The following is a 17032-nucleotide window of genomic DNA, read 5'->3' as shown; positions in this document are numbered from 1 at the left end:
CCCCACTTCTCCTTGACACGATCGCTCGTCACGAAATGTGTTCGTTGGTAACCACGTTACCAGTTGGTTTATTTATTTATTTTACATATATGTACATATACCCGGAAGGCCTTACAGGTAAGCCCCAATGCGCCTTCCGGGCCAATTACAATTACAATGCAGTCGTTGAATTACGACACTGAAAAACTCGCAAATTAACGAGACATCTATGAATTGTACATAAATCGTACTAAAATAGTGGTGACATAGTAGGTAGGAAGGATTTTTAGCCAATTTTAAACGGGAACCGTTTCAACAATGAAATCAGAGAAAATTGGCAAACTCTGATAGGAAACGATCGACCTGGAGTCACAAATATCCAAGTCTGACCAGCAGCACTACAGATGTATTCAGAAAAAATATTTTCAATCGAGGTCAACTCATGGGATCAAACCCGGCGCCTCTCGGTGTTAAGCAGAAGCTTAACGACCGAGCTATGCTGCTGGATATTTTATATCTGTTTATGACGACACGGCGTTGAAGAAACGCTAGTAGAGCTCCGACCATCATTTGAAACGGGAAACGCATGCCTTATTCTGGCATTGCAACGCATGCCGGGCTCAGATAGTACAAAATAAATTATTCATTCACCAATTGTTCTTATGGTGAACGACGGCGTCTGAAGTCGAAGCAATTATATGTATATGTATGTACATATATGCGCATACATACATACTTTTGACTTGATTACTATATGAAGGCTTTTTTTAATTGATTTTCATGTTTCGGTGATTATTCCGCACAAATCGATCTCGCACACGTCACTAAAATCTCGATCATGGAACATACGGCACCCGAAAATTCCATCCATCGACAGGCACACATGCGAGCTATCATACTAACGAAAACTCTGGTGCCAAATATTCCGTATTCGCGATTTTCGTGGCAACAATTGTCATGTGCGCGATATAATCCGTTTTCCGATTCTCATATAGTGAAATACTAATTGTCGGCCATTATTTTTTTATATTATATACATTGGTATCGATTAGTAGTAAACCAGAGCACCTCCGTAGGCACAAAAAATATTCAATAATCTCGTAAGCCTCTTATTTTTTTACATGCCTCTTCTTACTTTCACTTACAATTATTAACATTGAAGTATAAATGGTCAAAAACTAGTGTTTTTATAACTCGAAGAGTTACTATATGATTAATACTTTACATACTTATCTCGTTGGAATGAGTTTAATTTAGCACACATAAATATAATAAAACCTAATTAACATATCATAATAGGTATCGCGACGGCTTTGATTGTTCACGAATAAAATTTTACTAAAAAGTGTGAAAGATTTCGTGGAGGATATAAATGATACCCAGTGATAACAAGTTGGCTTTAATTTCACGGAAAAAACAATCCAATTTTTAGTTATTAAAAAAACAAAGTCAACACTAACCTGAAATGCAATTTCTTCTTTTCCTGAAAAATAAAATACTCGTAATTTTCATCCAACGCCAAAGAACGTAGCATAAGTTATTTAAATACTCTTGCAAATAATTAGCGACTTTCAGAAGCAAACACTTAGTGAAAGTGTTGCCATTGATTTATTTTAACATTTAGGTCCTACAATTTTTTTTTAAAGTTATACCTATAAGGTTAAATGTAATGAAATTAATAAAAACCTTGTAAAAATACTTTAGGTTTAGCTCAATTTAGCAAAACATCCAAACGTAATACTATCCAGGAATATCACAAATCTGAAACTGACACATGCAGTATACAACTAAACTTGTAAGTGGGAGCCTTGTGTGTCCATTACTGTTTTTGCTAATATATATACTAATCAATAGCATTACTTAATATGTATTAGCTTTAAAATAATTCTAATCAATAGCATTACTCGCTTTTTACCTTTGAAATTAACAATTAATTACGTCGATGAAGTCAACACGGTGAAAATTGCCAAATTGCAACTTACCCAGACCAGGATACATTTGCTAACACATAAATTATTTGATTTGTGTTCTGGATTGCCACAGTGCAGCCAACACAGTGAAACCTCGATAAATAGAATTTCAAAAAAAACTAGGCACTTTTAAATCTCGTATTCACCATACTTTACCTTTATATTGAAACAATATAAAATAAACAAAATAAATCTATTAATGAATGTATTTTTCCAAAACTAGTTCCATCTTCATTGTTGTTAAAATGTAATCCTCACAATCTAAAATACTCAGCAGTTAGGGATTTCCATCGAGAAATTCTGATGAAAATATGGTTATAAATTCAGAAATTCCGGCGTAAACCAGTCTTTATAAACATTGACATGGATTACACCATGTTCAATGCATTTTTCTTCAATGTTACCTGGAAAGGCTTAGCGGGCAGTATTCTTGTTTATTTTTTACATACTCAAAAAACAACGCCTATCGGCGTATTTCAGGCTCATGGACTTGTTGGCAAAACGCCGATAGGCGTCAGTCAGCATTCAAAGGGTTAAGAGGGCTGGACAGCAGCGCCTTGTCCATACAAACGTACTATACTTCTCCCTTCCTCAATTATGGCAGTAGAGAAATTATTTTTTAATATGCTATGGATATCCACCATTGGGGTTGCATCTATCGTTTTATTTTTTTGATTAATTATTTTTTATAGGAGCTAGGAGCCGCCAATCATCTATAAAATCGCCTCTTTTTTAAACCCACGAAACGAGTCCAGCGTGCTTATTTAATGGTCGATTTTAAAAAAAATACGCCGATAGATGCACAGAAAGTATCTTTCTCATACCGATAATGAAATTTTTTTAAAAATTGGTCCAGTTTCGGGTGTACAGCCCTCTTAAGGTAGACAATAATATATAGATATTTTACTTCGTTTTAAGGGGGGGGGGGGGGTAAACCAAGCGTTCAAACTCCCCTCTTCTCCATAATTTTGATTACATCTAATACTTAACCTTTCTCCCTATATGGTGTAAAAAAAAATACAAAAAAACTGCTGCACTGTCAACTAGTGTACATATACTGCAAGTTTAATGCTTTATAATTAAAATGTCAAAACTAACACTATATGCAAACCATTTGACAATCACACAGAGACGACGGTTGAAAATGCGACAGGGTAAAACATCGGCAAGGACTGACAAATACGGAAAATTCACAGGAGATGGATAGCAGAGTCTTCAGTAGGAAACGCAACCGGCCGGAATGAGCACATCACAAACGTGCGAAACATTCACGGGGAGGCTCGTTCCGGCAGACGGGGCCCACACACACCGAAGACTCTAGGCGGAGTGGAGACGGGCGAACGGCAACGGAACGAATGAAACGAGACGAGTCTGTCTTTATATTTATTATTTTTATCACTTATCGGATCACGACAGCGCCGCCGCCATCACAACAACGTGAAATATTTACAACTGTACGACGGCAGCGCCGATCGGCCTCAGCATGTCTCCATTTGAGGGGAACACCTCGAACGATATACAACAGACGGCGGCGTCTAGAGTTTTAGAATCATCGGCCGACGACGATGATGATGATGATGACGACGAGAGCGAACGAACGCTCGCCACCTTCACAAAAGGCGGCGACGACGACGATTAAATAAATACGTGTACACACATACGTACGCGCACAAAATATATACATACATACATATTTAAATATACACATGCACACACACACGGATGTGTGTGTGTGTGTGTGTGTGCGAAAATGCGTATTTAAATACATATTTATATATATATAATATATATTTACATACATAATTATTGAAAACCCCCCATCTCGTCACTCTCTCTCTTTCTATTTATATCATCAAGAAAAAAAAAACAACATCCTCGCTCTATATATGATAATCAATTAAATAGTAATTAAATTATGACCATTATATTGTTATACCTTGTAAACAGCAATTGTTAATAATGAATACACATCGACTCTAAGCGTAATCACATTTTTTTTAAACCATTTTCGTTTTTCGCATTTTTTTTGTTTTTGTTCGTTGACCGCACGCGTGCACACGTACGTGATACGTACGTGCAAATAAATAAATATAATATGCACCGTGCGATAACAAATTTTGTTTTACCAAATTCAAGAAGAAACAAGCCCACAAGAAAGTGCAGGTTCACATTATTATTCATTATTAGATAGTATTCATAACGCAAACATTAAGATTAACCCTTTGATCCACCTGCCACTTCAGAGAATACAAAATACATCACAATTATTATTAGTATATATATAGTAGATATTATTTTTCATATACATATTATAATTTCCAGCGGAAAAGATGATACGGTTTTAATATAATATAAATATATAACATTAGGAGAGGCCGTCGGAGACGTTCGACTTAATTTTCTCACAATATTAAAAAAAAAAAAAGCATACGGGACCGTCAACGTAAAAGAACCGGTCAGTATAATCGGCCAATAGCACGATGACCGATTTATAACCTCTAAAATAAATGGTAGATATATCGTACAATGTTCAACTTCTATTTGTAAGAAATAAAACAAAAATATATATTGGATATCCGACTTCAACATAGCAAAATGAGAAATTCAAATTACCGCGTATTTGGTCATAATATATCGACCGTATGTGGAGAAGTCACAATGAAGTTGTACTTTTATAACCGACATGGCATACTGCTTAAGTAATACATAACCAAAGCATTATAATACCAGCGGTAATAAATTAGTAAATGGTTAACCGGTCAAAAATTGCATTGACCAAATTACAAATAAATTACATTGAAAGTTTTATCTTCATTTCAACACAAAAGACTACTATTAAATAGAGTGTTATAAAGTGACTTAAAATAGGCACCACGGTCAACACTTTCAAATGACCCAACAAATAATAAACACATATCGTGAAGTAATCAAGTGTAACTTATCCGACAGGCCGTCGTATAATGAATGGATGAAAAAAAATCAATATTGAAAAATATACGTATATAAATATTATGCGCAACCAGCTATACATATATAATTTTTGTTTAATAAGGAGCGAAAATCGGCTTAAAAATATTTATATATAATATATGTATGTATTTAGCGTAGGGCGTATAATAAGAGCAAGAAACATGGAAAAACTATCCGTATCATTTTCCCCTTACACTAGTTACATGTGTAAAGCATGCTACAATGACATTATATAACCACTTGGCAATTTTTTGGTTTCCCTACGTACAATTTTACATGTGTCGCGGGAAAATCTATTGCTAATTTTTTTTTTTTTTATCTCTGATCAACATTTATTTATTTATGTATTCGTTTTATTACATTTTTACTTTGCACATATTGCTAAAAGTCATCTTTGAATATATATAAATATAATAATATAAATGTATACGCTGCCTTCAATATGAAACGCAACCGATGATATGACGACTCTCAGTGTTAACTTTACTACCATAAGTTGCGGCACAAATTGAAGATTTTGTATACATGTATGTACGCGTTTACTGTTCAAAAAATCACAAATAATAAAAATGATATCGAGCAATGTCCATCTAAAATTTGATAATACTTTGATAAAAAAATTAGTACAAAACTTAAAAAAATGTGATAAAAAAATATTAAAACCACTTATCATGGAGGACATTGCCGTTTTACATCACAGGTGAATTCACCAGTGCGATTACGATATATTATTAAAAAAAAGAAAACAAAAACGAATTCAGAAAAGCGTTGAGATCTTAAAAATAAAATAAAAATATATAATAGAGCAATAAATTCAGCAAGACTCGTTTGAATAGAATTAGTCTCATTGCAAAATTGAACGAATTACATATCGAGTACAACAAATCGACGCACTCGAAACGAAGAGTCGGTCGACGCGTTCGCTTGCATGCGAGGTTCACATCTGCACCGACTATTGGCGGCTCTCACTCTATTGGAAAATAAAGTTTAACGGCTTCGAGTGCGCCGCTCACATTCATTTCAGACGCATTGCGTATTTAAATACAGAAAGATATTTCTAAAAATATTGTGATGTGTAGATTGGCTAAAGTTTCGGTGGTGGGGGTAAAATCGCTAATGCGCTGGGGCCCTGCATCACGTGACTTCCATGGGTAACGATGATTGTCCTTTGCGTGGTGGAGGCGGAGGTGGTGGCGGTTTCCCTGGCGGCGGCGGAGGACCAGCAGCAGGAGCCGGACCAGACGGAGCTGGACCCGCATCTCCGCCTGCTCCCGCCGCAGCACTACCTACGCTTGCGGCTTCCACCGGCTGCGGTGCAACTTCTAAAGTTTCGCTGCAAAGACAAAATTAAAGTTTGAAAATACATATATACAAAAATAACAACACAAGTATATAAAGAAGAAACAATAAAAGTTGTCACATCAAAATATACATATCTCACTCCATACTGTCTAATCAGTAAGCACTACTGGCATTTCAAATGCAATATAAGTATATCATCATCATCTACAGCCACTCACCATCCACTGCTAGATGAATGTCTCTCCCACACGCTTCCATTCGTCTATGTTTTGCGCAATCCTCATCCATCTCACCCCACACATTTTCCTAATTTCATCTACCCATTTTCCCTGCAGTCTTCCTTTTACCCTTTTGCATTCTTTCGGATGCCATTCTAGCACTTCTTTTGTCCACCTTTCGTCCATTTTTTAAACCATGTGGCCCGCCCATTGCCATTTCAATTTCCTAACTCAATCCACTATGTCCACTACTCTCACCCACATATTCCGCTTCCTGTCTTTCCTTGTTATGCCAAGCATACAGCGTTCCATACTCCTTTGAGTGCATTGGACTTTGTGTAGCATCTTGGCGTTCAATGTCCAAGTTCCGCATACATACGTCATCACTGGCAAAACGCATTGATCGAAGATCTTTTTCTTCAGGCAGAGTGACATTTTTGACTTAAAAACAACATTCATTCGTCCAAATGCACTCCATCCTAATTTCATACGTCACTTTATTTCTTCTTCTTTACTACGGAACATGTCTATTATTTCACCTAAATATAAATAATTATTTAATTATTTACTATATAAGTATATATGTATATGCTCATCAGTGACAACATTACTGTTACCGATTAGATATTTGTTGAATACTCTGAATCGGCAATGCGTCTTGACTATATAAGTGTACAATTAACAATGATAACAATGATTTAGATTTAAATACGTAAGTAGTTGAATCAGACTAGACCTCTAACTTAACCTCTAAAAGCGTAAAGCGTTAAATAAACTGCTTATTTAACTAATATGTATGTATTCCAAATTGAGAAGTTTTGAACGACAAATAAATTTATTATCAGAACAAAACTGGAAAAAGATCTCTTGCATTATTTATGATCAAAAACGGACCTCTCTAGTATACAATAAATACGAGTAAAATTTTCGAGCATTCCCTATCGTATGACAAATATAAGCATCGACTAAAAGATCAGCAAGTATGCGAGCTTACGTTCTTCTGTGCGGCGCCGGTCTCATTTGCAGCTGAAACAGGTTGGTGAGACCGCGAAGTTGCAAATTTCCTGGCGCAATCGACAGCCGTGATCTCTGCGACACGGATAAAGGTCTCGCATGAACCACTCTCACAGCTCGCCCCGCCCCGCCAGCCACCTGAACAACGGCACGACGAGCGCCACCAGGTATTCCTGAAAAGTACAACGAGATAATTAGCACCTCGAGCCGGAACAAGCAGAATCTAAAAAATATTCGCTATTGTTTACCGTCTCTAGGTAAAGTGGTAGACGGTAGGGTTTTCTGATGCACGAGACCCAACAGATCGTGAGTGGAACTGCCAGCAGTTCCGGTAGCGCCGCCTGGCAAATGGCCGTGCACCCTCAGTTTGAACGAATCGGTCATCGCGAGCGTGACCAGCTGTTGCTGTTGTCCCGACGCTGTCACCACGTCTTCGACTCCTCGCACGCGTAACGCATCGCCGGCCTTCCGTACGGGACTACCCCCTTGAGTGACGATTAAAGGTGTCCGCACTTTACCATCAGCTCCGTCCGTAGTCAGCACGCTTTTGAGCACCTGTTTGACTTTGGACTGTCGGAGCTGAACGATTGAATTGCCAGTTTTGTCCAACGAGAGGATGGTGGTCGGATGCGATGTCGAAATTAAACGGGGTTGAGGCGAAGCCGACAGTGATGGAAACGAAGGACTCGCTGGTCTCTCGCAATACACCTTCTGGTTGTTTAATAGAGGTTCTACTTTGATTACAGTTGGCGTCGCTATACAGCTATTCTCTATGGAGTTTACGATGGGTTTTGATTTGTTCGCTAGACCGTTGCCGTTTTTCTTTTGGACCTGTCGAAGTTTGTCGCTGCCGTTGGAATCGTTGCATTCGGAGATCACGCCGTTCGTCGCCTCGTGGTTGGATTCTTCCGCCGAGCAGAATGTGACTATGTCAGAGTTGACGCTGGCCGCCGACGGTGGACCTCCTTCGGATGATAAAAAAACGCTAGTGTGATTCGAGCTCGAGTTCTCCGACAGTTCCGCCTTGAATGTGCTGTTTTCCGCCACATCCATGCTATTGTTGAAAGTCTTGTCTAGCTTGATCGGTCCATTGGTTTGACTCCAGCCAACGTCGTTGCAACCCGTCGGTGATTTGGAGCGTTGTTCGTCAACGTTCATGCTCAGATCGAAGTCAGGGTTGGGGTTTATTATGGAGTCGCCGTAGATGTCGGCCAAGGTGAACTCGGACGTGACGAAAGGCGACGCGTCGTTGAAGAGCAAATCCGACGGGGGCTGGTGGAAGTCGGGGAGCGCGAGGCGCACATGCACCGCTATCGACGAGTGCTCGTTCAACTGCTCAACGTCTTCGTCGCGATTCGTCGTCGCCGATGGTAAATCGATGTCGGGATCTGGCGGTTTGGGCTTAAAGTGTAACCTGGAAAAATTGAAGGTAACTTTATTTTTCATAATATAACACGAAATGGAACAATCATAGTGTAAACTTTGAAAAACTGATACTGGTAATAGTTGATACTAAAAATTACAATGACAAATTACATAATAATGATTTCAACTCACAATACTACATACATTCATTTCAACAAAAATGTATTGGCAATTAAATAATAAATGGTCGATAAACTTGACTAGACTAAACTAAAATTGAAAATAGTGGGCCCCTCCAGTCGGTCTGCCAATCAGTTAATTAATGACTATCAATCTGATTTTAAATCAACCATTTTATGTAGAATACATCAAAAATTCACCACTCACAAAGAATATTTTTAAAATTCATCATTGCTAATAATTAAAACCGATAACTTTAACGTTGTAAATACATATAAATATTTGGATATTCTCTCGTACCCTTTCTAATTACATATATAAATGTACACAATCCTCCAACAACGCACCTATCGCCCCACACATCCTTGAGGAAATTGTCGACACACGACGAGCTTATGTCAGGCACTCGCTGCTCGCACATCTTCAAGTGGCGCGCGACGAGAAGCTCGGTCATCACCTTCATATCCTCCTGGTACATGCTTGAGGTCGCTTTTCTCGCTTCCCGCAATCGGAGCCGCTTGTTCCTGAATCTCCTGAACGCCCTGCCCCGATCGAGGGAAGCGCCGCCGCTACCCTTAAAACTAAATTTGCTATCGTAATAATCGTGTCCGTCACAAGAACTTAAGCTATCACTGTCGCTGGTCGACCCGTCAACGTTGGAAACGATGTCGGGCAGATCCAGCCTCGAGAGTTTATCACTATCACTGTATTCCATGTCCTCAATCTTTAAAGTCACGTCACCCGTAAAGTGTCTACTGCTCGCGTCCGCTTTCAATCTCACTTCCGACTGGGACGCTCTGTTCAACCTGAGGTCGGGCGATCGCGACGTTTCGCATTCGACTTTACTAAGCAGCGGGTTGGTGTTGTTAGGCTTTGTGGAATGACTGTAGCGGTTGTGGCACGAGACGGGCGACTCGGGGGCCGACCGGAGGTCTTGGGAGTCGGTCACCGTGTAGCCCAGCGATTCCCAGAGCCGCTCGTCCGAGTTGGGGCCGCTGAGCCGGTCGAGAATGACTCGACCACCACGACCCATCCTCCGACGCACAAAGCCCAAACAACGAGGCTTCGGATAGTTGATGGACGCCAATACATATCTGAAAATCACATTAATCACCACCATTAGTACGACAGTAAAATTATTCATACACTGAAAATAATCTGACAAAACAAATTCACTTCCACAGATTATTACTAAATAAATGAAAGATGAATTTTGTATTTTCAGGGCTTCATTGTAGAGCGACAATTTGAATTTGTTGATTTACATACATACATTATACATATATTTGAATAAAAAATACAGTATGCTCATACCTTCCATCAGTTCAAACATGTCTTATAGAATACTACACTTCATCTTCATTTAAAAAGACAATCCCATATATGTATATATTATCTATAGTGACCGGAAAAATGCACTCGAGATAGTTGCACCTCGAGAAATCCAAACTTTCAAAGATGCTAAACGAGAACTAACGCAATAGAATTCTACAAAAAAGCGTCAAGAGGTATTTGCATGTTATCCAAGGGTGTTAACCTATTTTTGTGGAATTCTATTGCGTAAGTTATTTTTGAGCACCTTTGAAAATTAGGACTTCTCGAAACTGCGGTACTATTCAGTGCAATTTAGTGCATCTTTCCGGGAACCATTTTCTATACTTACAGCCCATCCAATACATAAACAAACAATACAAAAATAAAGAACCTCTGTTTCGCCTCTGGTTGGCCAGGATACGTATTTTCTTTACTGCTATCCATCATCCACGGAACCTGTTCTGACGCATCGTAACTCTTGGGCTATATAATAAAAACAATAGCAATGATTAAAATAAATACACAAAAATCGGCAGAAAAACGGTCGAAAACAATCGACGAAGAGCAAAACGCACCATGTGATATTGGCAACCAGGCTTTCGCCGAAAGGTGAACGGACCCGAAGTGTCGAGTGGTAAAATTGTACTCGTTTCACCCGTCTCCACTTCGGACGAACTACTCGACCCTGACGCACCTGAAACACGATGAATACAAAGCGTAAACATATTTTTCAATTCAATATAAACAATTATATAAATTTATAAATTATTTTATAAGCAGAAGTTAAGATTACCGTGATGGACCGTATGAGACTGGACGAGAGTAGAATGGTGTCGGTGTTTCCGCCTTTTGTACTGTCTTTTCTCTCTCTGAAATCAAATACGCACATTTATAGAATATAGAATTCGACCCCATTTTTATTAATTAAATATCATAATATGCGTGACATTACCTGTCTGGCAGCCGAGTCCACCGGAGGACGATGGTGAGTGGAGAAAGGAGGTACTAATAACGTAGGCGCAACGGCAGCTCTGAAAATTCATCAAACCGAGTCAAAATCGAGTCGATTCGACCGATCGAAACCACATTTATTATATATTTATGTATATACCTGGCAGCGGTGGCTTCGGCCAGCAAATGTCCGCTGAAGTCTCTCGCTCCATAACGCTTTTCGAGCAACGAGGTGGCCACACGGACACCCTCTCGTTTCAGAGACTCTCGCTGTCGGATTAGGTCTAATATCGACATCACTGTCGTCAGCTCTCGCCGTAATTTCACCATCTTTTCGTACGAGCTCTCGTCGTTTTTCCTGCACAAAAATAAATGGGGAAAAAAAGGGTTAGTATAAAAACGCACAATTGAACAAATAAATCAAGCTATCCCTTTCCGGTCGTAGAGCTACATTCGATCGACTTTTTTATCTATAATGCACTACAGAAGAGTCGTCTACTTACATATATATATTCACCAATATAAATACATATATTATAATAGATTTTCAAGCATTTTAAAAATATAAATATAAGTATCGAAATAAAAAATTTTTATATTTTTGAATCATACAATTGAAAAGAAGATAAAAGGTATTTTTATTCACTGATCCATTCGAATATTTCAAAATTTATTCAGCCCCTAAATATCTCCCCACAGCTGTGATTACAGAGCTCGTATATATTTAAATCCTTGCTTTACATACTTATAGTCATATACAGACTTACGTAAAATGTAAATGCTATTACGTTCACCCCCTACTCGACCCGCGATGTCCTATCACATTTCATTTCAGTTTCGCATTGCATTTTGGTCAAGAAGAGCGGTCAGTAGAATTTGTTTTTCATTTTTTGTTAGTTTTGAGTTTGTTTCGTATTTTGAAATATTTACATAAATACAATTTTAATATAAAATACGTAAGTTGTTGATATTATTCATTTATTTATGGAATATTTATATAGTTTATATGAATGGAAATTTATATTTTTTAGACGATAAAAGTAATTGTCAATGTCATGTTATGGACAGCAAAACTTACAGTAATATTATTAAAAACCTTGCATTGAATTATACTGTAATAACACAATCTAGTTAAATAAGAAAAATAAAGAAATTATTTACGTCCTTAGTGTTACAAAATATTGCCCGAATGTGACAGCATGCTTGGTTGACATAAATATCACGCTATATCGAATCGACTATAATAGAAAAAACTGTGGTCGATTCTGTAAGTAAATAACGCTCGTCGATTCTAAATACGAGCCATAGAAATCTTTCAGGCATACGTACTGCCAATCTACTTGAGGCAATCATTCAGTTTACAATATTTCCATTTTATCGACTGTCTTTGTCGATATTCAACATGATCGCATAGGTATAGGAAACGCTTAGTTAACCCTTTGAGTGCTGACGTCTTCTGTTGAAAGCCCGCCTAGAATTATTTAGAAATCCAATAGAAAGCAGGTATAAGAATTGTAGCTAATCCAAACAAACCTTAGATCACTACCCTAGATAATTTCGTGTTTTGTAAAGGTGTGTTTAGACTATCTAATATATCTTGCAACAATATAAAATAAACAGAAGAAGTCTATCAATGGATGTACTTTTCCAAAAGTAGTTGCATCTTCTTCATTGTTGTTAAAATGTACTGCTCACAATCTAAATGCCAAGCCACAATCTAAAATACTCAGCAGTTAGGAATTTCCATCGAGAAATTCTGCTATGGTTATAAATTCAGAAATTCCGGCGTAAACCAGTCTTTATAAACATTGACATGGATTACACGACCCATGTTCAGTGCATTTTTTTTCAATGCTAACTGGAAAGACATAGCAGGTAGTATTATTGCTTATCTTTTACATACACAAAAAACAACGCCCATCGGCGCTTTTTAGTTCCGTGAAACGCCGATCGGCGTTGGTCAGCATTCGAAGGGTCAAAGAATCGAAAATAATTAACAATTTGCGCGCAAGAAGATCAGAACTGGTGATCGGTAAGTTTTTCTAATATGTTTTGCATACCCGCAAGTTGGAAAACACTGCACTGTTAGCTCTACTGTAATATTCAATAGTTTCATTTCAATCAACATTCTACTATGCATGACGATTGCATACAGAAATATTTGCAGAACAGAACCACACATACGTACCTATGTATGTTTGCATATTAACCTTACAACCACTCAAGATAATATTTAACTTGAAATTTTTATCGTAAGCAGTGATATATAATAAATTAAGACAGAAAATATATATATATATAGACGTATAGACAAGGAGCGTAACCAATGCACCGAAGATTTGTCACCCTAGAGAAGGGGAAGAGTTTCAGAATACAAGCCAAAAAAGATTTTGTGTCCGGAAAGGGTTAAAATGAAAAAAACCCAGTACAATTTGTCGAACCTATTCTTGCGTGTTTGCATCTTCTCGGTTCGCCGACGGAAGGCGAGATACGGACTCGCCTGAGGCGCGCCAGGTCTCGGCTCCGTACGCACGGCCAACAACAGCGGCTGTTGCGTCGCCAGGCGTTTGTTGAGCCAATAATCATAAACCGCTAGCAAGATGTGATCGGCTAGGCCCGTTCTTCCGACGAGAGCTCGCGCTTCCCTCAGCGTCACCACAGTCTGACCGGAACCGCGTTCCAACTTCTCTATCGTCTCCTCGAACTTTATCTCTGTAATAATCGACAAACAAGACATTACTACAAAACATCACTCGTTAACCGAACGTATGGAATACAGCAAAAACACAAAAAAAGTGCCTGTCAATTCAGAAGCTCTTCCGTTAGCTGCCGCATGCTGTCTTCTCAGCCAATGCTCGTCTTCGGAATCCATATCGTAATCCGGAACTTCTTGCTCTAATCCTAAAGCTGCACACAAACGAAATCGAATCATCGAATGTTGTACGCGTATTGCATTATACGATTTGTTTCGTCGATACTCACGTTGCATGTGTATTAATTGCCTCGGCATGCGATAGTCGGAGGGGTAGAGACGATCATAAGCGGCGGCGTCCGCCATGTCGGTGACTTCTGGTGTGGGAATTATTAGTCCCGCACATATGGCTCGCTGCAGATGATGCTCCTGAAACATTCGGCAATCGGTCCATCAATAGCGGTTTAAGACAAGGTATTTATTAAAAAAAATTATCAATCTTTAATGTTAACGTTTTTAGAATATGTAGATACATAATAAAAAAGGCATCAGTCACCGATTGTATAAATTGTAAATATAATTTTCAAGGAACACCGAAAGAATTTGTCTATATAGGGCCAATGAACTTGACGATTTGTGGTTTTCGTATTTACGGTCATTTTAATGACATGAATCAAATTTTTTCCAAATTAATGTCCCATTCAGGTTTAATGTAATATAAAATTAACCGAAAATGGAGTGAAATTAGCTCAATCGAAAATTTTTGTCAGAATTGCAATACTATATATAGAATCTAACAATAAATATTTACTATTTAATAGGTTTTATTGCAAAAAAATCTTAAAACTTAGTTTTGTTCTTATCTACATGTAAGTGAAGTATTTTTAAGTTTAAATTAAACATTTTATATTTAGCTCTTTGGGTGTGAAGTGTGTACGGTTCTCAAATGTGAGGTACAGATTTATCCTACGTCTTTATGAAAAAACGCAGCTTTTACGTGTGAGATGTGGATATATCTGAATACTGCTACTATATATATGTGGATATATCTGAATACTATTACTACATGGATATATCTGAATACTATTACAATGTGAATATATACGAGAAATAGAGTAGACTTTTCATTCAACTTTCATTAATTTCTATTTAATTCTGAAGGCGATTATAAATGTAGCAGAGAATGACTATTAACTTGACTATTACTATTTGATTGATTTTAATATATAATTAATAAATTACATGACTTTATTCTGCACTCAAAGGGTTGATTCAAATAATTCGTACTAATCGTTATATATAACTGAAATGTGTTTATAAGTCGTTTCTGATTGGCTGGATTGGTCAAAGACGTCTGTGATTGGTCGGTCGTTAAGTAATATTATTTTTTTACGATTCTAATAAATTTAGTTAAAAAAAAAAAAAAACAAATGAAGTTTTTTTCATGGTTTTCATTTCATTGCCGAGCAAAGCCGGGTAGCACCACTAGTATTTTATATAAATTTCTTTCACTTTTCCGATCTTTTCAACAACACACATTCGACATTGATATTTATCTATCTGTCAACATGAAACGAAATAAATAAAGGCTACTTCTGATTTTGCATTTTACATCCGAGTCAACGTGAAATTGCACATTTATTTTCTTCTGCATTGTACATACTAGATATTTCAAAATGCGCAAGCACAGTATACGATGAAATTTCATTTACATCGACGTATTTACATACACGCGCGCATTCGTTTCAGAATTTAAATAAAAAAATGGCGCTCGAAACAAACGAACTTCGAAAAAAAAAAGCGCGCGTTCATTTGTTTTCATCCAAGTATTTGTTTACACGCGTATATATATATATATATTTAGGCCGAAAACAAGAATGAAACATTCCACTTTGCGTGTGTATGCATATTGAAACGAAGCGTGGCCGATTTGTTTACAAGCATTAATTGATATTTTGGTTGTGGTTGTGGATGTAGTCGTAGTAGCAGCATCAGGCATGTGGGTATTGTTTATCAGTAGTGAGTCATCGGTGTGTTTTTTGTTTGCGAGGGGGAACAGTTGGCACCACTGCCGCGCCCCGCCGCCTGACAGCTGCGCGGGGGCGGGGCGGGGGGGGGTGAGAGGAGGCGGAGGGGTGCGGGGGTCGGGGGGGGGGTCGTGGGGTGAGGGTGGGGGGCGGGGGGGGCGGGGGGGGCACTCACACACTCCTCGTCCTTCTCCATGCCGGTGGGCATGGCGGGCACGGCGCGGCTGATGGCCGAGTGGTCGGGCAGGTCAGGCAGGTGCTCCGCGAGGAAGACGGGCATGGGGCGCGCCGCGTCGAGCGCGCGCGCCCGGAACGACAGCTTGCTCATGGTGTAGTGGTGTAGTGGTGTAGTGGTGTAGTGGTGTGGTGGATGTGTGGTTGTGTGGTTGTGTGGTGGTGTCGCTTCCGCTTCCGCTCTCAGTAGGGCTCCGCCTCACCCGCGCCGGGCGAGGGGTGCGGTGGGGTGGGGCGGGGGGAGGGGAGGGGAGCCGAGCGGGGGGCCGATCAGTGGCCCGCGCCCCGCCCGCAGCCGCCCGCCAACGAACGCCCCCGGCCGCCCCCTCCACGCCGACCGCGCTCCGACATGGCCGACAACGCGGACGGCTTTCGAGTCGGGGTTGCCACTCCACTTCACTTCACTTCACTGTTACTTCGCTGCCACTCCACTGCCGCCACTTCGCCCTGCCACCTGGCAACACTCACTCTCGCACTTGTAGCGACTTTATTCCATATCACTCTGTGAAAGATGAGCGTTTAACCGTTGACGTGTCCTTCGCCGATTCGATCGAGACGAGGCCGTAGCAGTTGAAAACTCGTGGACGACAAATTGGCACTCCTCGATAACGTCACATGGAAAACGACAAATAAATAAATTATTTACTCCATGAAACTATTTTTTTTTTATATATATCTTACGGTACAGCAAAATGCCAAGAAATATTTCAAAATTGGAAATTTATGTACATATTCAGATATACATTTAAGACAATTTTAAAATTAATAATACCGCGTTGATATTTTGATTTCCAACTGTCCCGCCGTTTAAAAGTT

At 39.0% G+C, this 17032-nt stretch overlaps 2 protein-coding genes across 2 annotated transcripts in view; both read right to left on the bottom strand.

Moving 5' to 3' along the window:
- Positions 1-17032, bottom strand: part of LOC143915612 (uncharacterized) — an 854026-nt gene that overhangs the window by 388912 nt on the left and 448082 nt on the right. The gene's annotated exons all lie outside the window — the stretch shown is intronic.
- Positions 3987-16552, bottom strand: E(Pc) (Enhancer of Polycomb). The gene is made up of 13 exons (XM_077437218.1): positions 16158-16552; positions 14246-14384; positions 14063-14170; positions 13705-13975; positions 11424-11621; positions 11265-11343; positions 11106-11181; positions 10888-11006; positions 10704-10795; positions 9346-10092; positions 7702-8867; positions 7434-7626; positions 3987-6252 (listed from the first exon to the last, which is right to left on the bottom strand). Exons 1-13 carry the CDS (start codon positions 16308-16310, stop codon positions 6054-6056), a joined length of 3540 nt encoding a protein of 1179 aa, XP_077293344.1. The 5' UTR covers positions 16311-16552; the 3' UTR covers positions 3987-6053.

The sequence above is a fragment of the Arctopsyche grandis genome, chromosome 8, assembly GCF_051622035.1.
Source record: "Arctopsyche grandis isolate Sample6627 chromosome 8, ASM5162203v2, whole genome shotgun sequence".
NCBI lineage: Eukaryota > Metazoa > Arthropoda > Insecta > Trichoptera > Hydropsychidae > Arctopsyche > Arctopsyche grandis.
The sequence above is the reverse complement of the archived record's forward strand: the minus strand, read 5'-3'. Positions and strand labels throughout refer to the sequence as shown.